Source organism: Erinaceus europaeus, chromosome 4, assembly GCF_950295315.1.
Source record: "Erinaceus europaeus chromosome 4, mEriEur2.1, whole genome shotgun sequence".
In the NCBI taxonomy this organism is placed as follows: domain Eukaryota; kingdom Metazoa; phylum Chordata; class Mammalia; order Eulipotyphla; family Erinaceidae; genus Erinaceus; species Erinaceus europaeus.
In genome coordinates this window covers 44992932-45017343 of record NC_080165.1, presented here as the reverse complement: position 1 = coordinate 45017343, position 24412 = coordinate 44992932, and the positions used below count along the sequence as shown (strand labels likewise).

General features: G+C 38.8%; 1 protein-coding gene across 2 annotated transcripts in view; it reads left to right on the top strand.

Moving 5' to 3' along the window:
- Window positions 1-24412, top strand: part of KDM1B (lysine demethylase 1B) — a 45923-nt gene that overhangs the window by 14483 nt on the left and 7028 nt on the right. For both annotated transcript variants that reach the window (XM_016195296.2, XM_016195297.2), the window contains exons 7-18: window positions 1184-1225; window positions 2798-3002; window positions 4132-4316; window positions 7064-7240; window positions 8180-8254; window positions 8933-9070; window positions 9984-10155; window positions 14745-14872; window positions 17028-17159; window positions 18459-18533; window positions 21977-22093; window positions 24064-24189. In XM_016195296.2, coding sequence (XP_016050782.1) covers window positions 1184-1225; window positions 2798-3002; window positions 4132-4316; window positions 7064-7240; window positions 8180-8254; window positions 8933-9070; window positions 9984-10155; window positions 14745-14872; window positions 17028-17159; window positions 18459-18533; window positions 21977-22093; window positions 24064-24189 — 1572 coding nt within the window. The remainder of the gene's footprint in view (window positions 1-1183; window positions 1226-2797; window positions 3003-4131; window positions 4317-7063; window positions 7241-8179; window positions 8255-8932; window positions 9071-9983; window positions 10156-14744; window positions 14873-17027; window positions 17160-18458; window positions 18534-21976; window positions 22094-24063; window positions 24190-24412) is intronic.

The following is a 24412-nucleotide window of genomic DNA, read 5'->3' as shown; positions in this document are numbered from 1 at the left end:
GTTCAGTGTGTTAAAGCATAGGTGTCTGAAGTATCAGTTTCACTACTATATACCAGAGATGAGTGTTCTTCTATTTACTCTCTCAAAAAATAGATTAAAAAAAAAAAAGAATAAAAAAACAGTGGCAAAGCCAGGATCGTGTAAAGAGGAAGAGGTGAATTGAATGTATTTGGGCAATTAGCAGTCTGCTGTGGTTGGTACAGTGTGCCTTTAAAAAAAAAAAATTTTTTTATTTATAAAAAGGAAACATTGGCAAAACCTAGGATAAGAGGAGTACAGTTCCCACCACCAGAACTCTGTATCCCATCTCCTCCCCTGATAGCTTTCTGATTCTTTAACCCTCTAGGAATATGGACTCAAGGTAATGATGCAGAAGGTTGAAGGTCTGACTTCTGTAATTGCTTCCCCTCTGAACATGGGCATTGACAGGTCGATCCGTGCTCTCAGCCTGTCTCTCTCTTTCCCTAGTGGGGAAGGGATCTGGGGAAGCAGAGCTCCAGGACCTATTGATGGGGTTGTCTGTCCAGGGAAGTCTGCTTGGCATCATGCTAGCATCTGGAACCTGGTGGCTGAAAAGAGAATTAATATAAAAAGCCAAACAAGTTGTTGACTAGGAACTTAAAGGCTGGAATAGTGCATATGAAGAGTTGGGAGGGTCTCGTTCTGTAGATAGCTAGTAGGCATATTTTAGTTATATTCCAAAGGGCCTGTGGCTATACTAGTTTTTTTTTTTTCCCCTAAGCCTGAAATCTGATATGCAGGTGGATCCTAATTATTGTCTGGGGTAATGATATCATGGCTGGAAAAAGGACCAGAAAACTGGATCAGGGAAGAGAGTAGCTTCCAAATATGAGAAAGGTGTATGAATATTGTTGACTGTAAACACACCAGAGTCTTTTACTTTGCTGCAATACAGGAACTCCAGTTCAGGTTCTACTTGTGTTTTCTCTTCTGATCTTGTTTTTCAACTTCTGCCTGAGAGTGAGATCATTCCATATTCATCCTTCTGTTTCTGACTTATTTCACTTAACATGATTTCTTCAAGCTATTTCCAGGACATTCTTATGTGTCTTCTCCATCTTTGCCCATTGAGTAGGTGAAAGGGCTGTCTTACTGAAGGTAAACTGACACTTAGGCTTACACTTATAAGTAAACTTAATTACCACTTGGATTTCTTTTGCAGAATGAGACCTCTGCTGACCACTGTTCTCTTCCAGAAGACCTAGTGAGTACTTCTATATGTTCTAAACTGCAATTCATTGTTCCACAATAAATTCTGTACATATGTGACCATTAAGTTTTATGAATTTCTTTACATTGGGGAGAGAGGGTAGATAACATAATGGTTATACAGACTCTCATGCCTGAGGCTCCAAGTCCCAGGTTTAATCCCCCACACCACCGTAAGCCAGAGCTGAAAAGTGCTCTGGTAAATAAGTAAGTAAATAAATAAATAAATAAATTCTTCACATTGGGCTGCTAAGACTTTAACCTAATAACTATATCATGAAAATTCTAACAGTGGTGGTATCTCGCCAGTTAAAAAATGAGTAGCTGCATTGCTTTTCATTAAAAAGGAAGAGGTTGCTATCTTGCTGTACTTTTAAGGCCATACTTGCATTTGCTTTTCTTTCTTTCTTTCTTTCTTTCTTTCTTTCTTTCTTTCTTTCTTTCTTTCTTTCTTTCCTTTCTTCCTTCCTTCATTCCTTTCTTTCTTTCTTTCTTTCTTTCTTTCTTTCCTTTCTTCCTTTCTTTCCTTCCTTCCTTCCTTCCTTTCTATATATTTATTTATTTTTCTTTATGTTGCCTTTGTTTTTTATTGTTGTAGTTATTGTTGTTATTAATGTTGTCGCTGTTGGATAGGACAGAGAGAAATGGAGAGGAGGGAAAGGCAGAGAGGGGAGAGAAAGACAGACACTTGCGGAAGTCGGGCTGTAGTGCAGCGGGTTAAGCGCAGGTGGCGCAAAGCACAAGGACCGGCATAAGGATCCCGGTTCGAACCCTGGCTTCCCACCTGCAGGGGAGTCGCTTCACAGGTGGTGAAGCAGGTCTGCAGGTGTCTCTTTCTCTCCTCCTCTCTGTCTTCCTCTCCTCTCTCCATTTCTCTCTGTCCTATCCAACAATGACAACAACAATAATAACTACAACAATAAAACAACAAGGGCAACTAAAGGGAATAAATAAATAAAATAAATATTAAAAAAAGAAAAAAAGAAAGAAAGAAAATTAAAAAAAAAAAAGACAGACACCTGCACACCTGAGGTCCTTGCACTTTGCACCACATGTGCTTAACCCACTGTGTTACCGTCTGACCTCCCTGCACTTGCTTTTCATGGATGACTTGGTGGCCTTATTTCCACTTGAATCTTCCAAAAGTGAGAATCCATAGTTTGATGATTTTTAACACATTTCAGCTGCCAGAATTATTTGCATTCTGATTTTAACATAACTGCTGTGGTTTTTTGTTTGTTTGTTTGTTTTTTTACCAGAGCACTGCTCAGCTCTAGCTTATGGTGGTGCAGAGGATCAAGTAACTGCTATGTTTTGTGCCTGGTCAGATAAGAAAGCAGTGGCAACATCTCCAGTTACAAGAGTCTTGTGATCTTGTCTTTGTGACACTTTGGCCACCTAAACTGGCAAATGCCACGTGCTATATAGCCAGATCCAATTTATGCTTCAGAAAATGATTTTTTTAGTTCTAAATTTCTGTGAAGAGAATGATCTATCTTCAGCTGCATTTACATGTATATTTCTTATCTACCATTATCATTTTTGGTCTTGCTTTGCCCCATTTTAGAGAGTATCAGAAGTTTCCAACCATTGGTGGCATTCCATGCTCATACTACCTCCTTTGCTGAAAGACAGTGTAGCAGCACCACTTCTCTGTGCCTACTACCCCGACTGTGTTGGCATGAGTCCCTCCTGCACGAGCACACACAATACAGCAACCCCTGCCAGCCCTGGGAAGCTGGACCACTCCAAGGCAATCCCCTCTGTACTTGGTAAGAGCTGTTCCTGGAACTTCTCATTCTCTTTCCCATCTTCCTCTTCTTCCTGGGGTGGGGGGTAGGGGGGATCGAGTTGGGGAAGAAAGAAGTAGATTGAAATAAATGGTCAAAACTAATTTTAAAAGGTAAGTGCAAGTAAATCTGTGTTTATAATAGTGAGATGACTGATTAAAATTTAAATGTCCAACAATATGGAAATGGTTAAATAATATATCAGATTATTATATAAGTACATTAAAATCGTATTTAATTGACACCAGGCAGTGTTCTTATTGTAAAAGTTTTAATGTGGGTTAAAGGGGCTGGGTGGTAGCGTACCTGATTAAGTACAAGTGTTACCATGAGCAGGGATCTAGGGTTCAAGCCCTTGGTTTTCATCTGCAAGGTGAAGGTTTCACAAGTGCAGTAGGTCTCTCTCTCTCTCCCTCTCCCTCTCCTTCTCCCTCTCCATCCCCCTTTCCTCTCAAGTTCTCCCTGTCCTGTCAAGTAAAATTAAAAAAAAAAATTAAAAATGGTTTAGAAAATAGAATTTCAGTAGCGTTTTTCTGGCTATATGAAACAATTATCTATTAACTCTTTACTCACAGAGACAGAATTAAGAATATTTTGTGCCCCTAAATGTTACCCATTACTTGGATTATTAAGAATTAATGATTATTACTTACTTCTCTGAATCTAATCACACTGTAATAAGAACAATTCCAGTAAAATTTTAAGATATATCTCCTTGGAAATGTTCAGTGAATGTACAGTTTGAGTCTTGCAAGATGAAACAGTTCTGGAATATTCATGAATTAAGGGTCTGCTGCCCAACCATGTGAGTAAATTAACACTACAGAACTATATACTTAAATGTGGTTATGATGGTAAATTTTATGTTGTGTGATTTTTTTTACCATAATTAAATATTTCAAAATTTCTATAGCACAGAAATTAGACTTGTGAAGAATGAGAAACATATTTGTTTAACATATATTTTGTCTAAGTAGTTGGAGGAAGGAGAAAGCTTTTATGTATGATAGATAGTAGAACTTCTCTAAGCTTTGTGGGTTTCTTTGTTTTTGCTCTGTAATACTGGATTTGGAAGTTCCAGATGGTAGGATTTACCAGTTTGTGTCTTTAGTTCCAGGCATGAACCGGTACTTCCAGCCTTTCTACCAGCCTAATGAGTGTGGTAAAGCCCTGTGTGTCCGGCCAGATGTAATGGAGTTGGATGAGCTCTATGAGTTCCCAGAGTATTCCCGGGACCCCACCATGTACCTGGCTTTGAGGAACCTCATCCTTGCCCTGTGGTACACTAACTGCAAAGTAAGTGAAGGGTGGGTTAGCAGCTAGAACATGGACTGAGCCATTTATTTATTTATTTATTTATTGCCAAGGCATGATTTTGCACTTGCTCAATTCTACTGTTCCAAGTAGACCCCTATCTCTGTTGTTTTCCCTAATTTAGAGGGATATCCCTCTAAATTAGGAAAAGAGAGGGGGAGAACCCTCATAGCACCTGTTGTGTACAAAACTCCAGTATGGTATGAGGGATTTGAACCTGGGTCCTTGTGCATACTTCAGTGTCTGCTCTGCCAGGTGTGCTTCTCTTGGCCCAAGACTTTTTTTTTTTTTTTTTGACCATAGCATTGCTTTGCACTGGTTGTTGGTGATGCCAAGGATTGAACCTGGGAATTCTCCCATGCAGTAGCTCAATGTGCTATCTCCTTAACCCTTGGATAGAAACTGTTGTTGGAAGAGAGGAGTTGTTTGACCTGTTGATGGAACCTTTGGACTGTAACTTCTTCACCTCAGTACTGTTTATGTTTGGAGATAAATCTTTGTGTGGAGGTTGTCTTTTGCCACATGGCTCTACTCACTAGTTGCTAGTAGCATCTCCCAGTTGTGATAACCAATAATGTCTCCAGATGCTGTTAAATTGGGATTAAGTGTTTCTGAGAACTATGACTTTATATATGATGAGAATTTTGACTCTGTAGTGAGTGAACTTAATGTGAAAAGTTGGGTTCAGAGAGGACCGGTAGCAATGCCAGAAGAAGAATAAAAGCAAGCACTAAAGATTGGATTGCAAGCAGCCTGGAAGGAGGTCAACTGGTAGAGCCCAGGCTTAGCTTGATCTGGCTTTCTCTCTCATGTGAAACTTTATCCATATGAAACAAATAAACATTAAAAAAAGGGAAAAAAAAAGATTGGACTGTAAACCCTTTGAGGCAGGGATTCATATTCATTTTCATATCTGTAGACAACCAAGACCAGTGCTTTTATGTTAGGATTGAATAAACATGAGAGACCTCAAAGAGCACTTGCATTGAAAGGATAAAGATAAATTGGGAATATGATTATAAAATTTTCTAAACAATTTTTTCCTGACCTCTATATTTCTTTTGACTAATTTTTCTGCAATTATTTGAGTGACCATTCAATGCAGAATATTTTACAACACTGCCAGAGTAGTCTTGATTAAAGAGATTCTGATTTTAACCTAGTATTTCAGTGGATTAGATTTCAGAATGAGATAGCCTGATTAAGTTATGGCTAATAGTACGGTTTGTATGAATTATATGAAGGTGAGTATTTCTACAAGGTAGACTTATTCATTTCCTCCTCGGCAAGGTTAAAGTAGACTTGTGCTCACTAGACATGTGGAAAATTCAACAAAATTGTGGTCAGAATTTTTCTGTAACACTGACACTTTCTAAAAGCAGTTTTGAGTTAGTTTTTTTTCACATTTGTTATTTGTTTTTGAAATTTGCCTTATATCACTATTGAAAAAAACACGTGATTTCTTTCAAAGAATTGAAGATACTGAACTCATTTCTTCAACTTTATGAATCCATATTTCTTTAAACCTTCTGTAGCAATCCAAACCAATGTGGTATATGTTGCTTCTTGACTACTTTGAGTAGGAAGTTATCATCCTGTGTTAGATCCAGTTCAAGTGCAGCTAAGGTTGGTGACAAGTAGAAGGGAAGCTTCTGTCCGTGCCTGTTCGACCTTCATGACCACAGCACTGGCCTCACTAATCTTGAATCTGTGAAATGTACCAAAGTTGGCATGAGAAAAGAAAGGCAGTTCCTTTTTAAAAATAAGTTCCTTGACTGGGAAGATAGCATAATGGTTATGCAAAAGACTCTTATGCCTGAGACTGTGAGGTCCCAGGTTTGATTTCCAGTACCACCATAAGTCAGAGCTGAGCAATCCTCTGGTGTCTCTCTCTGTCTCTCTACTTCTTTATATTTCATTAAAATAAATTAAATATAATAATAAGCTCCTGCATTGGTTTCCCATTTGTTATTATCTGTGATAAGAATTCAGTTTTCACGGGTTGGGCAGTAGTTCAGCGGGTTAAGTGCACGAGGCACAAAGCACAAGGACCGGCATACGGATCCTGGTTCAAGCCCCCAGCTCTCCACCTACAAGGGGGTCACCTTTTAAGCGCTGAAGCAGATCTGCAGATGTCTATTTGTCTTCCTCTCCTCTCTCACTTTCTCTTTGTCCTATCCAACAACAACAACAGCTATAACAATTTTAAGTTAATTTTTAGTCTTTCAGTAGTCTTTTAAAAGATTAGAGTAACCAGAGCATTATTGTGTTCATATGTGGTACTGTGAATCAAACCTGGGACTTTAGGTTTGCAAAGTATACATTTTATTGACTGAATCATGTCCTTAACCACTCAACTAATTTTTTAAGGACTTTTTTTTTTTTAATGAAAGAGAATAAAATCAGCACATTGTTAAACTCTGGCATATGTAATGCCAAGGATTGAACCTATAACCTCATGCATGCAAGTACTGTGCACCACCATTGAGCTATCACCCTGGTCATGTTTAAATGTTTTTCCACCAGAGTACTGATCAGCTCTGACTTACGGTGGTACAGGGGTTGCATAACCATTATGCTATCTCCCCCCCCCCCCTGTCGTTTTTGTTTGGGAATTTACATAGGAGTGGACTTGCTGGGTAATGTGCTAATTCTCAGTTTAACTTTTGGAGGAAGCAAGGGTTGTTTAGGTACTTTGTTTAACAATTTTGTTTTATTTCTAAACACAGGAAGCTCTTACTCCTCAGAAATGTATTCCTCACATCATTGTCCGGGGTCTTGTGCGCATTCGATGTGTTCAGGAAGTGGAGAGAATACTCTATTTTATGACAAGAAAAGGTCTCATCAATACTGGAGTTCTCAGTGTCAGTGCCAACCAGTATCTTCTTCCTAAAGATTACCACAATGTAGGTGGCTGACTACTCTAGCATTAATACCACCTGTCAGGATAAATGTTAGATTTTTGCCATTAATGCTATTAGCAAAAGTTTTGTTATCACCATACAAGTCATAAAGGAAATCTTTTATAAAGGATGTGTTTCTCTGAGGTGGGAATCATCAAGTGCTGCGTCCTTAGACTATTAAAGAGGGGTAACTTATACAGGTACAGTTGTGTTCTTTTCAAAAATATTTTTCTTTTAAATTTTCTAATTATATTTATTTATTTGTTGGATAAAGACAGCCAGAAACTGAAAGGAAGGGGAAGATAGAGAAAGAGAGAGACAGGGGAGTTGGGCAGTAGTGCAGTGGGTTAAGTGCACATGATGTGAAGCACAAGGACTGGTGTAAGGATCCCAGTTTGAGCCCCCAACTCCCCACCTGCAGGGGTGTCAGTGAAGCAGGTCTGCAGGTGTCTGTCTGTGTTTCTTTCCTCCTCTTTGTCTTCCCTCCATCTCTCCGGTTCTCTCTGTCCTATCCAAAGACAACATCAATAGTAACAACAACAATAAAACAAGGGCAACAAAAGGAAAAAGAAATAGCCTCTAGGAGCAATAACCCTGGAGGCAAAAAAAAAAAAAAAAAAAAAAAAAGAGAAGCAGTAGAACCTGCAACACTGCTTCACCACTGTGAAGATTTCCACTTGCAGGTGGAGGGTGGGGCCTTGAACCCAAGTCCTTGGGCATTTTAACATGTGTGCTCAACTAGGTGTACCACCTGGCCCATCAACAATATTTTTTCTACCTACATCAAAGAATTATTGATGAGTTAATATTACTTGGAGTTAGTACTTTTCAGAACAGCTAATAAAATAGTATATATATATATATATATATATATATATATATATATATTTTTTTTTTTTTTTGCTCTGTATTTTTGTTCATTTTTTTTTTTATTTGTAACAGAAATCAGTCATCATTATTGGGGCTGGCCCAGCAGGATTAGCAGCTGCTAGGCAATTGCATAACTTTGGAATTAAGGTAAGACTTTTGGGACAAACAGGCAGAAAGGGATGGCCCAGTTTTTCTAAAAATTAAAAACCTTGTTTTTTATTCTAGTAAAGCATGCTAAATTATAAATTTATAATATAATCAATCCTAGAAAAAGTTCAAAAATTGAATTAATTTAATTAAAAATGTAGAGGAAAATAAAATTTCCATTGCTTTGGAGAGAGTTACATTCCAGTAAGCAAAAGTTTCAGTTTGTATCAAAGAATTAATTAATGCTATTTCTGCAAACACTTGCAATAACAGCAGTTTGGAAATGCACCATTTGTTGTAAAAAGCTTTTGAAATACCAACTTAGATGTTCTTACATAAATCAAGGATATGCTTTGGATCATATTCTGGGAACCAGAATCTTTGCTTTTGGAAGTAAGATTGAATTTTCCATTTGACTTATTATTATTTTTTTATTTGATTCATTCAGATTAACCACTCTTACCTAGATGTGTGTGGCATTCTAGGTCTGACATAGTTCTCCTTTCTTAAAACTTACTTTGTTAAGAATTTGGTTTTCAGTTAAACCAGATGTGGAAATCAATTTTGTAGAAACTGAATTAGCTTTTCTCACTATTTTCTATCAGATTAAAAGAAGTGCCAACTTGCTGGGGAGATGGCATCAGACTGATCCTATTTAATTTTTGATTGTTTTTTAAGGTGACTGTCCTGGAAGCCAAAGACAGAATTGGAGGCAGAGTATGGGATGATAAATCTTTTAAAGGCATCACCGTGGGAAGAGGAGCTCAGATTGTCAATGGCTGTGTTAATAACCCAATAGCTCTCATGTGTGAACAAGTGGGTTTATTTTAAGATTTGTATTACAAATAACAAAAAAAAATGTATTTCAGTTTTCTTGGGCGTAATATTTATGTGCGTCTAGATAATGTATAATTCCAAAATGAATTCGTACTCTTGAAACTCTCTGAAAAATACAATAAAACTTTATAGTTCTTCTTTCTGGTAAGGTAAAACTAAAGGAAAAAAGAAATTAAGTCCTATACATTTTTGTGTTATTTGCAAGCCCTTAGTAGTTTTAGGGTTGTCAGACTTAGGAAATAAAAACACAGGTTGTCCAATTAAATTTAAAATTCAGATAATTAACACATTTTTTTAGAGAAATATGCCCCAATTATTATGTTATTATGTGGAATATTTTGCATGCATTGCTTGGGATATATATATATATATATATATATATATATATATATATATATATTTTGTAAGTCAAATTTAACTGAGCATCCTGTCTTTTTGGGGGAAGCCCTGAATAGTTTCTTTCAAGACCTGGTAGGCATGAAGTTTTAGTGAAGCATTTTTGGGCAGTTAATTTAACTTCTGCTGTGAGTATTTGTGTGTTCGTCTGCAGACTTCCTTGAGAACTCATGGGGACAGAACGTGAAACCAAGGAAAGACAGGGCACAGCTGTGGCATCTGAAGCACTAACATTGGCTGAAAAGCTATAGAGTGCATGGCATAAAGGCTGTTTCTGTAACTTTCACATTTTCATCAAATTAAGGTCTCATAACTTTCATGCCCTTTTTTTCCACTGCTTTCATTACTGCCATTTCCCATTAAACAGATTTTAACTTTCCTTTTGTGTGATGCTAGACCAGTTTCTCCATGAGAACTCTCATTTCAGCTTAGGATATGTAAGTTTGTTTGTTTCCCTAGAGAAAAATTTCACCTTCTTACTCTTATTATTTTGAAGCTTGGCATCAGCATGCATAAATTTGGAGAAAGATGTGACTTAATTCAGGAAGGTGGAAGAATAACTGACCCCACTATTGACAAGCGCATGGATTTTCATTTTAATGCTCTCTTGGATGTTGTCTCTGAGTGGAGGAAGGATAAGACTCAACTGCAGGATGTCCCTTTAGGAGGTATGGGGAGAATGGTGTTCTGATTGTTCCAAGTGACATTCTTACTTAAGCTTGATCAGCATTAGTATCAGTCACCAGCTTGTAAAAGGAACATTCCTTATTAGCATTCCTTTTGAACTGATGAGCTCTCCAGAGTGTTCGCAAAAGGAAGCAAGACTCTCATGTGTATACACACACACATGAATCTTACGTTATACAATAGCTGGTGCTTAAAAAATGCTTAAAGGCTGAAAAAGTTATCAAAAGCATGTGCTTTGCAAATCTAAGGACCCAGGTGCAATCCTCAGTGCCATGTATAGCCAGAGTAGTGTATGTGTTCTCTGTCTCTCTTTTTATTTCTCTCTTCCATCAAATAAATCACTTAAAATTATTTAAGATGTTTAAATTTTCTTTTCACAAAGTATCTCACTTTTTTAAACATTTATTTTGTTTTATTTTAAATATATTTTTATTTCTTTAAAATTGTTTAAAATATTTATTTCTTCCCTTTTTGTTGCCCTTGTTTTTATTGTTGTAGTTATTATTCTTGTTATTGATGTCATTGTTGTTGGATAGGACAGAGAGAAATGGAGAGAGGAGGAAAGACAGAGATGGGGAGAGAAAGATAGACACCTGCAGACCTCTTCACCGTTTGTGAAGTGACCCCCCCCCCCGCAGGTGGGAAGCCGGGGGCTTGAACCATGATCCTTATGCCAGTCCTTGCGCTTTGCACCACCTGCGATTAACCCACTGCGCTACCACCCGACTTTTTAAAATTTATTTCTAATCAAAGAGATACAGAGAAACCAGAGCACTGCTCAGCCCTGGCTTAAGGTGGTGCTGGGGATTGAACCTGAAACCACAGGAGCCTCAGGCATGAAAGTTATTTGCATAAACATTATGCTATCTTTCCAACACTTTAGCTTACTTTTTAAGGAATCATGTGATAAGCTCCATGCTTTATTATTTTTTATTGTCTAATTTTTATTTATAAAATGGAAATATTGACAAGACCATAGGATAAGAGGGGTATAATTCTACACAATTCCCACCCCCAAAACTCTGTCTCCACCCCCCCTCCCTTGATAACTTCCCTGTTCTTTATCCCTCTGGGATATGGACCCAGGATCATTATGGGGTGCAGAAGGTGGAAGGTCTGCCTTCTATAATTGCTTTCCATGCTTTATTTTTTTTGTAGTAAAATGTTCTATATGTCAGGATTTCATTCCTATTGATTTAGTCAATAGGTTAAGGTTTTTCCAGTAGATTTTTTTTAAATACAAGAATGCATTATACTTTTTAAGAATGTTTAAAACTTTTACACTGGGGAGTCGGGCAGTATGCAGTGGATTAAGCACACGTGGCGCAAAGCGCAAGGATTGGCATAAGGTTGCTGGTTTGAGCCCTGGGGCTCCCCACCTACAGGGGAGTCGCTTCACAAATGGTGAAGCAGGTCTGCAAGTGTCTTTCTCTCCCTCTCTCTGTCTTCCCCTCCTCTCTCCATTTCTCTCTGTCCTATCCAACAATGACGACATCAACAACAATAATAACCACAACAATAAAAACAAGGGCAACAAAAAGGAAATAAATAAATATTAAAATATCTTAAAAAATAATTAAAAAAAAAACTTTTACACTGGTAATTACATAGGTAGTATTAACAACAACCCTTTGGAAAAATTTGACTGTAATGACTCAATTCCATGAGAATCTTAGCTGACATTTTACAGTATTACTTCTTAAAGTGGTAGTTACTTAACCTATAATTTTATGACTTGACAGTATTCACTTGATGTTCTTGGAGGCATGTCAGTTTCTTAAGGAATGACCATTTGTACTCAATTTGCAAGATACTAATTTTCTTTAACTGCATCTTTAACTGTAGTGGTCTCAATTCTACGTCCTGGTATCTCTATTTGGGATATACTTCCCAGTAGCAAAAACTATTTATCTTTTCTCAGTCTTTTCAGTACAGCAGCTACTACCTTTAAAGACCAACCCTCACTCTAATGCTGTTAATAAATGTTGACTGACAAAAACATACTGGAACATTTAATAAAATGTATTTATTTATTTAGAATGAGTGACACAGAGTGAGAAATACCAGAGCACTGCTCAGCTCTGGTTTATGGTGGTGCTGGGGACTGAACTTGGGTCCTGCAGGCCTCAGTCATGAGAGTCTAAGTATTATGCTGTCTCCTCAGATCCATTTTCAAAATAGACTGGTGGTGTAGCAGGAGTCATTTAATCAAATGTGGTAGTGTCCAGACCAAGTGGTAAATTGTTAAATTTTATGAAATTGAAGACAGTTATTAGACTGACTTTCAGATGTTCCTGCAATTTGGCTAGATTGTATATGTGGATGGTAGTTATAAGTGGGCTTTCGTTTGCCCTTTTTTTGGAATCACCAAACAAAAACCTTAAAATATTTCTGTTTTGGCCTTTCCTAAAATGTTACTAAGGGAGGATCAGCAGTGCTTACTAAGTAGTTATTTTATCTATTTAATATGTTTTTAGAAGTTTTACCAGTATACACATCTACATAAGACTACAGCTGTGTCCAGCTTATTAGAATCACAGCTGGCTAAGGGCTCATTGCTAGGACCTAGTTTAAACAGTAAAACCAAAATATAAGTATTAAGTTAACTTCACAAAGCATATATACTAAAATTTGCAAATATAATTGTACTGTATATAATATATACATATATACCATTTAACATACATATGTTAAATATGTATGTATACATATTTATATATAACATGCATAATATACTATATATGATATGCACTAAAATTTGCAAATAAAACAGCATTGCATCAATGTTGCAAAAATTACATTATGGGGCCAGGTGATATGCACTTGCTTAAGCACACATATTCAAGCTCCTGGTCCCCATTTGCAGGGGCGAAGCTTCACAAACAGTGAAACTGCTACATGTCTCGCTTGCTCTCTCCCTCCCTCTCTCCCCTTCTTTCTCAAATTCTCTCTTCCCTAATCAAAATAAATAAAATATAAAAAAATTAAAATTACATTAAGGTGCCCCCCCCCCCACCAGCACTGCTCAGCTCTGGCTTATGGTGGTACTAGAGATAGAATCTGGGACCTTTGGTGCCTCAGGCCTGAAAGTCTTCTAACATAGCCATTATGCTGTCTTCCTTGTCCATCACTCTCTCTTTATACATACTTTTATATGTTCTAGTGATCTTGGCTCTTCTTGAACCACTAAAAAAACTAAAGGGAAATAAAAGCTAGGAGGCAGGAATTATGTTATTGTACAAATGGTCTAGAAGTGACAATAAAAGAAAGAAGGAAAGGAAAGAAAGAACAAAACCCAGAGGACTAGGGACAAAAGCCTGTCACAAATTCAGTAGCCCATTGGAAGGCTCATTATTACAGCATAATATAAGAATAAAACACTGTTATGAGGGGGCAGGGAAGAGAATAATTCTAATGAGAACCTTAAGTTGTCAAAGACCATTAATTATCAGTTCTGTTTTGCTTCAAGCAAGTGCATACTATTACCGTAAAGAAGTTTGATTCTGAACGGTATGTATTGGGTAGTTGTCATTACTAAGAAGGTTATAGAAAGTAACCTGGGGGGAAAAAAAACCTGGGCAAGGAGTGAAGGATGTATCTCAGTGGTAGAACACATGCTTCACATGTTTGTGGCCCTGAGTTTGATCCCCAGCACCACCATGAAGTAGCCTAGGCTACTTCATTTAGTTTTTCAGACAGAGCCTCCTGCACCCCACACATATAAAAGAAATCTAAGACAACCACTGGAATAACAACACAGAGCTGTATATATGTAGTTAAAGTTTCAGTTAAAAGGGATAGACCCTTGCTCGTGGTGATAAGCAGCTGCACTGACCAGCTATAAAGGATGGATGAGATGGGATGGGAGAAGCCATGCCAGTGAGGGAAGTGGTGGTAGACCTTTCAGAGTTGGACTTTACCAGGAAAAGATTGCAGCAGCAACAAAGCCTACCTAGACTGCCACTGGGAAGATAGCACTTGTGTATACTATGTCTTTAGCACAAAGCTAAAGATGTGGTAGCATCTTCTGATTATGAGTTTTAGAATTTACTACGTAGGCAATGGGGGACCAGTAATTAACGGTATTGAAGCAGAGGGCTGACTTGTGCAAAGTCCTTGAGGAATAGTCTTGTTTTGCAAAGAGTAGAGCCAATAAAATTCTATGATAGGTCTTATATTTGAGATGTGATGTTATGAGTTTGATTTTAGGGTGATGCCAGTGGGGCTAGAAAGGGGACAGAATCTTTTCTCTGTATTTATTTATATGTAAGCAGGATACTTTTTCTTCTTTTGAGCAAAGAAGAAATTGTTTTCCAGTGAAGCAGAACTGAAACGTTTTTTGAAGATGGCAGTAACTACAGAGCTTTGTTTATAATTTACAGTTTTGTTTACAGTTAAGATGAACTTTCACATCTTAAGAGAGACCAACCTTAGTATGATATCCTTTTCCTCCTGGGTTTGTTTGGGAAAGGACTTTGAAAGTTTGGGGTTTTGCAAAGTGAAGAAGTTGACAGTAATAGAGAATATTTTTAAAGCTGTTATTTTCTAATGTAACCCATTCCCATTACAGAAAAAATAGAAGAAATCTACAAAGCTTTTATTAAGGAATCCGGTATCCAGTTCAGTGAGCTGGAGGAACAGGTGCTTCAGTTCCATCTCAGTAACCTGGAATATGCTTGTGGGAGCAACCTCCATCAGGTGTGGCTGGTTTTTTGTGAATTGCTTGTTTTTACTTATGTGTGTTTGTTAGATGCCATATTCTCAAATAATATTGTTTCAGTGTCCAGTTGGTGAGAAGAAAATATTTCCTGGTTATGTAATAAAATAATAGCATTTGAGGACCTGGTTGTATTATACATCATTTCACCAAAATCCACAGTTTCTAAGGACTTGTCTACAGTGTTAAATGAGGACTTCATATATATGTAAATCTTGAACTTGTGCTATTTTGAACAAAGAGGAAATGATTATTTTACTGCTTAAAAATTTGAAAACCAAAACTTCAGATCAAATAAACCACACAATGGTCTTGAATTAGATAAATAAATAACAGCAAGAGGACTCTTTAAATAATGAGAAAGCTTAGTGTGTTAAAACCAAATACAGGATTATTGACCTAAGTGAGGGAGAGAGACCAAGAGCTTTATGCTTGCAGCCTTCTTCATCCCTTGCCTCTCATAAAGCATTATTGTGGAATCATGGGCTGAAAATACTACCCTCCAGAAGCCAGAACAGAGTATTCTTGCAATTATAGTCTGCTTATATTGCTAAAACAAATTAAACTTGCTTCATTTAACCAACTGTGAACTTATTTTGAAGTGAGGTTCCTTCCCTATGTCTCCTAACTTAATTGCTCCCTTTGTGATCTCTCCTTTCTCATTCAATTCTTTAAAAAAAAAAAAATGTTAGGAGTTGGGCGGTAGTGCAGGGGGTTAAGTGCACGTGATGTGACGTGCAAGGACCGGCCTGAGGATCCCCGTTCAAGCCCCGGCTTCCCACCTGCAGGGGAGTCATTTCACAGGTGGTGAAGCAGGTCTGCAGGTATCTATCTTCCTCTCCCCTTCTTTGGCTTCCCCTCCTCTCTCCATTTCTCTCTGTCCTATCACAACAACAATGACAGCAATAACAACAATAATAAAAAACAAGGGAAACAAAAGGGAAACTAAAATATGTAAAAAAAGAGAGACAGTCTTTACAAAAAAATAAATAGTAATTGTTTTGGGGGCTGGGTGGTGGCACACCTGGTTGAGCACACATATTACAATGTGCAAGGACCCAGGTTTGAGCCCCCATCCCCACCTGCAGGGGGAAAGCTTCATGAGTGGTGAAGTGGTGTTGGCAGGTGTCTCTCTTCCTCTATATCACCCCTTTCCCTCTCAATTTCTGATGGTCTCTATCCAATAAATAAATAAAGATAATTTAAAAAATTAAAAAATTGTTTTTAAAGTTTTATTCATTTTGATAGGACAGAGAAATTTACAGAGAAGTGGGAGAGAGAGAAACAGACACATGCAGCACTGCTTCACTGGTTGTGAAATTTTCCCCCTGTAGGTAGGGACGGGGGGTTTGAACTTGGGTCTTTGTACATGGTAACATGAGCTACCATCTAACCCCTCCATTCAGTTCTTTGTGACAGAGTGACATTTTTCCCCCCAAGTCGTGCTGTTTCAGCATTTATAGAGTTTCCATGTTGAAGCCAAGTAGTTAGCATATTTACATATGGAGTTTTTGAAATGCAGTTTTACTCTCATAGAGTCCTTTATTTTTTTTTTCCCCTCCAGGGTTATCATTGGGGCTTGGTGCCTACACTACGAATCTACTGCTCCTGGTGGCCATTTTTTCCATTTTGTTGTTGTTGGATAGGACAGAGAGGAATTAAGAGAGGAGGGGAAGACAGAGTGGGGGAGAGAAAGATAAACACCTGAAGACCTGCTTCACCACTTGTGAAGCGACCCCCCTGGAGGTGGGGAGCCAGGAGCTCGAACCGAAATTCTTACATCGGTCCTCGCACTTAGCACCATGTGCACTTAACCTGAAGCACTGCCTTCTGGCCCCCACAGAATCCTTTTCCAGGGTGGTTGTTTTATGAAATAGCTTTCATATTTGTCTAGGAATGATGCCCAGGCCCAAGGCATGTATTTTTTTTTGTTCTAAAATTTAAACTTTCCTATATCTTGAAAGATTGCCTTCTCCAATAGTTGTTCTATTCACCCACCTTTCCTTCATGTTTTATCCCGTATAGCATCTACCTCAAGTGAATTTTCCCACCTTGAGCTTCTTATTATCCCCTCCAATAAAGATTTAAATATTTGCATTACCTCTTGTGTTTCCAACCTCTCTTGATATTCCTCAGGTGTCTGCTCGCTCCTGGGACCACAATGAATTCTTTGCACAGTTTGCTGGTGACCACACCCTCTTAACTCCTGGGTACTCTGTAATTCTTGAAAAACTGGCTGAAGGACTAGACATTCGACTTAAATCTCCAGTGAGTATTGACAGTAGTGGGTGACAATGATTTTGTTTGGGGAGGATAAGAAATTTGGGTGAGGGGCTGGACTGTGGCACACTCACACATAATTAAGTAGCTCACACATAATTAAGGATCCAGGTTCAAGCCTCTGGTTTCCACCTGCAGGAGGGAAGCTTTACAAGTGGTGAAGCGATACTACAGATATCTCTTATTTTCTCTCCCTCTCTGCCTCCTCCTTCCCTCTCAATTTCTCTCTGTCTCTATAAAAATAAATAAGGGGGCTGGGCAATGGCACAGTGAGTTAAGTGCACATGGCGTGAAGTTCAGGGACTGCTGTAGGGATCCCGGTTTGGCTCCCCACCTGCAGGGGGGTCGCTTCACAAGCAATGAAGCATGTCTGCAGGTGTCTTTCTCTCCCCCTCTCAATTTCTCTCTGTCCAATCCAACAACAACAGCAATAACAGTAGCAACAGAATGAAAAAAGTGGCCTCCAGGAGCAGTGGATTCATAGGGCAGGCACCAAGCCCCAGCAATAACCCTGGAGGCTAAATAAATAAATAAATATTTTAAAAAGCTTTTAAAAAAAGAAGTTTGAATGATGTAGTCAAGATGGGTGCTTGCTCTGAGGTCTATCCAGTATTTCCAAGTACTTTCAAGGTCTGTGATCAGTAGCATTATCCATATCAGTTAGGCCATCTACTACTGTTTGGAAATAGGAGTGGCTGAAATGCATTTCCATTAATATTAAAATGTTTTGTTGTATTGCATCAAAGTAAAAGACTCTGCGGTGGATGGATGGGGAGAATACAGATCCAAAAAGGATGACAGAGGACCTAGTGCGGGTTGTACTGTTATATGGAAAACTGGGAAATGTTATGCATGTACAAACTATGGTATTTACTGTCACTATCGAATGTAAAACATTAATTCCCCAATAAAGAAATTTAAAAAAAAATGTTCAAGTTGTTTACAACCTTCTTGATCCAGTATACTTATCCTTCAAATGTTACTCTATAATCATACATCATTATAATACTAGAGGCTATATGTATATAGTCATATAAACATACATGTGTATATTTCTCTTTTTACTATTGATATACAATGATGGTTTTTCATATTCCAACATGTTTCTAGATTTTAATGCTGAGTTATAATCTCTTAAAGTAAGCTAGAGCTGTTGTTTATATTCAAAATAGCGGGGAATTATTAACCACAGCCTTGGAGATATAAACTCATATACTAAAATTGGAAAGACCTTGTTGTATATTTCTCTCTCCCATTATGCTTTTCATAATTTTTTTTCCTGAGCAGGTACAGAGTGTTGATTATTCTGGAGATGAAGTACAAGTTACTACCACAGATGGGATCATGTGTGCTGCACAGAAGGTAAGTACTGGATTCCACCAGATGCTGTTGGGGGTGAGGAAAACAGTTTAGCACCAAGCACTCTGACTTTCACAGATTACATGGAGTCATGTTCAGTTTCTGAAGTGTTGTGTATTACCACTTAATTGTGTGTAGTATGCAAATCTGATTGGATTAATCTGACACTATAGACTTGTGGCAGATGGATTTGTGAGTGGTTCGGTGGCACACTAGTTCTGAGAGTTGGACTAGCAGAGACATTCTGACTAAATTGCGTGGGTGGGGAAATAGCACAAACTAGTAGAGACCAGGAATCTCTGAGGCTCCTAGGCTGATTCCCCTGGTACAACATGTTGTACTCTGGCTTGTTTGTTTCATGTACAACTATCTTAGAGGAAATAAAATAAGTTTTAAAGTAAATAAGTCTGAAAAGTATTGCATACTACAGCCTACTTTGGGGGGCTAAATATATTAAGTGCTGCTCACAAGCACAGTGATTGAGATATAGAGATCTTAAGGTCTGTTCACTAAGTACTAGGGAGCCAAAAGGATTGCTGACTATAATGGTAGTAACTACTACTGCTCGTGGCAATGTTGGTGTGGCTCTAGAGTCAATAATTTCCAAGCTGTAAGAGATAACAGCTCTTTTCTTCAATGGCATGTTTTCTTATGGGAATTTGAGAGTCATTTTTTAAAATATATATATATATATATATATATATATATATATATATATTCTTGACTTTTTATTAGTGATTTAATAAGTTATAAGATAATAGGGGGTACAACTCTGCACTGTTCCCACCACTAGAGTTCTGGATCCTCCATTGTAAGCCACAGTAGTTCTCCTCAGGATTAACTATTCTTTCCACAACTATCTGACTATATTTGTTTATATATTTGCCCATTTTTTTAAGGTCCCATCTTCTCTTCCTTTCCAGATCACAAATACACTTATTATTACATCCAAATGTCCATCCCTTTTACCTCCTCTCCACTTCCTGATGGAGTTGGAGTTCAGAGCCCTCTGGTTATCTTCCCCTTAGCATTTTTTCCCCCACTGGAAGTATGGATCAAAATTATTTTTGTGATGCAGAAGGTGGGAAATCTGGCTTCAGTAATTGCTTCTCTGCTGGACATGGGCACTGGCAGGTCGATCTATACCCCCAGCCTATTTCTGTCTTCCTAGTGGGGTACGGCTCAGGAAAGGTGGGGTTCTAGGACACATTGATGAGATGATCTGTCCAGGGAAGTCAGGATGGAATCATGACAGCACCTGCAACTTGGTGCTGAAAGGTGGCAAAATATAAAGCAGGACAAAGTGATTACTGAACAGGAAACAAAAAGTAGGAATAAAGCAAGTGAGAATAGGGATCTTAGGGTGGAAAGAAGCTAGGACGTCGGGAGTCAGGCAGTAGCGCAGCAGGTTAAGCACAGGTGGCACAAAGTACAAGGACTGGTGAGAGGATCCTGTTTTTTTTTTAAATATTTATTTTATTTATTTATTCCCTTTTGTTGCCCTTGTTGTTTTATTGTTGTAGTTATTATCGTTGTTGGATAGGACAGAGAGAAACAGAGAGAGGAGGGGAAGACAGAGAGGAGGAGAGAAAGCTAGACACCTACAGACCTGCTTCACCGCTTGTGAAGCGACTCCCCTGCAGGTGGGGAGCCGGGGTTCGAACCGGGATCCTTATGCCGGTCCTCGTGCTTTGCGCCACCTGCGCTTAACCCGCTGCACTACAGCCCGACTCCCGAGGATTTGAGCCCCCAGTTCCCCACCTGCAGGGGAGTCGCTTCACAGGTGGTGAAGCAGGTCTGCAAGTGTCTATCTTTCTCTCCCCCTCTCTGTCTTCCCCTCCTCCCTCCATTTCTCTCTGTCCTATTCAACAACGACATTAATAACTACAACAATAAAACAAGGGCAACAGAAGGGAATAAATAAATAAAGATATAAAAAAAAAAAGGAAAAAAAGGAAGCTAGGAAGTCCATTCTAGGCATGTTCCTAGGGGCCCATGACTATTGTAGTTTTTTGCTTGAGTTTGATAGCTAATATGGAATTGGACAAAAATATTGTCTGAGAAGATGATGTCAGTAGAAAATAGGGCTCGAAGTTGGACTAGGGCAGAGAGTAGCTCTTATTCTTGAAAAAAAAATCTATGAATAAAATTAACTTTACCTCATCTACCTGATCCAGGGCTCATATATATATTTCACGGAGGCTCCATACCTACATGACTTCTCTATTCCTGGTGGATTCTTTCCCTTTCTTTCTCTCTCAAGATAGAAAATGAGAGACAAGGAAGGGGCTGGATTGTGGCACACCTGGTTGAGTGTCTATGTTACATTACACAAGGACCCAGGTTACAGCCCCAACCCCCCACAGGGGGAAAGCTTTAGGAGTGGTGAAACATTGCTGCAGGTCTCTCTCTCCCTCTCCGTCTTTCCCTATTTCCCCCTATCTTCTTGGTTTCTGGCTATTTCTATCCAATAAGTAAATACAGGAAAAAAAAAAAAAAAAAAAGAAACTACCTGCAGGGGGGAAAGCTTTAGGAGTGAAAATGAGAGACAGTAAGTGAGAGATAGAGAAGGAAAGACACTGTAATTTTACTCCACCACTTTCTCTATGCTGGTGGTCCCAAGTGCTGGCTGGGGCTTGAAACCAGGGCCTTACATTGTTAACTATTTCCTGGCCTGTTTGAAGATTATTCTTAACTTAAAGGTGTAATTTAGTATCTACTTTCCAGTTCCTTTCAGGTGATTCTGTATGCAACTTGAGACCCTGCAGTAAAATTTTCCTTTAAAAAATACATGTGAGGGTGGTGGGTACATAGAATAATGGTTATGCAAAGAGACTCTCATGCTTGAGGCTCCAAAGTCCCAGGTTCAGTTCCCTGCACCACCATCAGCCAGAGTTGAGCAGTGCTTTGGTTAAAAAAAAAAAAAAGTGAGTTTGCATAATTACAACAGTTTGTAACATGCTTTCCCACTTATGAAGTATATTGATGCATATTATAAAGAGGTTTTTTTGTAACTTTGCCCCAGCTCTTTGAGATTTGTGGGACAGTTATTCTTTTTACACATTAGAAAGTGTCAGGAATGGTACACAAATTATTTCTTCTAACTCTGTATTTAGGGCCACTTTTCTTAAAGCATTGCTTTTCTGGATGGCAATCTACTGATTTCTCTTACACAGGCTAATGTTAACATCAAGACCTTTATGAAAATTAACCCACATGAATGCCACTTCCTCTCAGAGAGACTCCTCTGTGCAGTGAACAGCCTACATAGTTTGACTCAGGCAGCCCTTGTTATTACCATTATAACCACATGAGATGTTAACCTTATGATTGGTGATAAAGAGGAATGTCTTTTAGATGTTGAGATTTTTTGGAAATAAGCCCATTGAATACTTAATTATATTTGGTTCAGTTACTGTTTGTTAACTATTAGCTGTTTCCCACAGGTATTAGTCACTGTACCACTGGCTTTACTGCAGAAAGGTTCCATTCAGTTTAATCCACCTATGTCTGAAAAGAAGATGAAGGCCATCAATAGTCTGGGTGCAGGCATCATTGAAAAGGTGACTAACTTACCTAAGTCTAAGAACTAAAGAGATTATTAGTGCTATCTCTGATACACATTCCTTAATTTCTGAGACTGGGATATAGTAGGTAATTTTGAATCCTAACCACACCCAATGACTTATTTTTTTTATATATTTATTTTATTTATTTATTCCCTTTTGTTGCCCTTGTTGTTTTATTGTTGTAGTTATTATTGTTGTTGTCGTTGTTGGATAGGACAGAGAGAAATGGAGAGAGGAGGGGAAGACAGAGAAGGGGAGAGAAAGATAGACACCTGCAGACCTGCTTCACCGCCTGTGAAGCAACTCCCCTGCAGGTGGGGAGCCGGGGTTCGAACCGGGATCCTTATGCCGGTCCTTGTGCTTTGCGCCACCTGCGCTTAACCCGCTGTGCTACAGCCCGACTCCCCGGCTTATTATTTTTTTTCATTTGAATAATTGTTCATGAAGAATACAAGAGTATTATCAAAACAAAGTTATCTGAGTTTTGACATTAAGAGAATACAACTTACTGAGAATATGAATTAGGTCTGTAAATGCAGAATTCATCTTTTTTTCTGATTTCTAAGTCTATCCACCACTAAAGGAATATTTTACTATCTCTGTCTTTAGAATCTCCTTGAGCAGGAGCCAGGTGGTGGTAATGCACCTGCCTGAGCATGGTAATGTGCAAGGACCCTGGTTCAAGCCCATGGTCCCCATCTGACTCAAGCCTTTTTTTTTTTTTTTTAAATAATCTGTCCCCAGGGTTATTACTGGCACTAAAACCACTCCTGACAGCTATTTTTTCCCTTTTTTTTTTTTTTTGTCTCCAGGGTTATTGTTGGGGCTTGGTGCTTGCACTGCACATCCACTGCTCCTGGAGGCCATTTTTCTCATTTTGTTGCCCTTGTTGTTGTTGCCATTGCTGTTGTTGCTGGATAGGACAAAGAGAGAAATCGAGAGACGGGGAAGACAGAAAGGTGGAGAGAACGATAGACACCTGCAGACCTGCTTCACTGCCCATGAAGCAACCCCTCTGCAGGTGGGGAGCTGGGGCTCGAACTGTCCCTTTTCTATTTTATTCAATAGGACAGAGAGAAATTGCAAGGGGAGGGGGTAATAGAACGAGAGGAAGAGAGAAACTGTAGGGTAAGGGATGGTAGAGAGGAAGAGAAAAAAAGATACCTGCAGACCTGCCGACCTGCTTCTCTGTTTGTGAAACATCCCCATTGCATGTGGGGAGCCAGGGGCTTGAACCTGGATCCTTGTGCAGATCCTTGGGTTTAGTACTGCGTGTGCTTAACCAGGTGCACCACTGCCTGCTTCTCTGCTTGTGAAACATCCCCATTGCATGTGGGGAGCCAGGGGTTTGAACCTGGATCCTTGTGCAGATCCTTGGGTTTAGTACTGTGTGTGCTTAACCAGGTGCACCACTGCCTGCTTCTCTGCTTGTGAAACATCCCCATTGCATGTGGGGAGCCAGGGGTTTGAACCTGGATCCTTGTGCAGATCCTTGGGTTTAGTACTGCGTGTGCTTAACCAGGTGCACCAATGCCTGGTCTCCTATGGTCCCCACCTGCAGGAGGGAAGCTTACCTGTGCTGAAATAGTGCTGCAGGTGTCTCTCTCTCTACCTCTACCTTTTGAATTTCTGCCTCTACCCAAAATAAACAAAATAATATATACATATATATTTTTAAATCTCCTTTATCAGGGCCTCCAAGGTGGCTTCAATGCATGAGGCTGTGGGTTCAATCCCCAACAGTACATGTGGCAGAGATCTCTTTCATAAAAAAAAAAAAAATAAGAAAATTTAAAATAAAAAGCAAGATGCTCACAGAACAAAGTTGGTGAGAAGAATGGAAAGAAAACAGGTTTGCTTTTGTGGAACATAGTTTTAGTGAAAAGTTATCAGTTTTGTTTTAGAGACTGCCTGTACTTCTGATTAAAGAACTCTGAACTGTATTTCTCATGCATTCTTTCCAGATTGCTCTGCAATTTCCTTACAGATTTTGGGACAATAAAGTCCAAGGAGCTGACTTTTTTGGCCACGTTCCTCCTACTGCCAGCAAACGAGGGCTTTTTGCTGTATTCTATGACATGGATCCCCAGGTAAAAATCATTGGCATGTGGCTTGGATTCCCTTATTTCAGTTTAAAATTTGTTTTGGTGATTACTCACATGCCTGTACTTAGGAGCCAATGGGTATTGTTGTTAGCACTCTGGTGGATGGGGACTTATATATTCAGTGAGGACTTTGGGCTGAGATATTTTTCTGTAAGGAAATGAATCCCATTATCTGCTATATTTTCTGGTTATTAATGTTGCTCTCAGG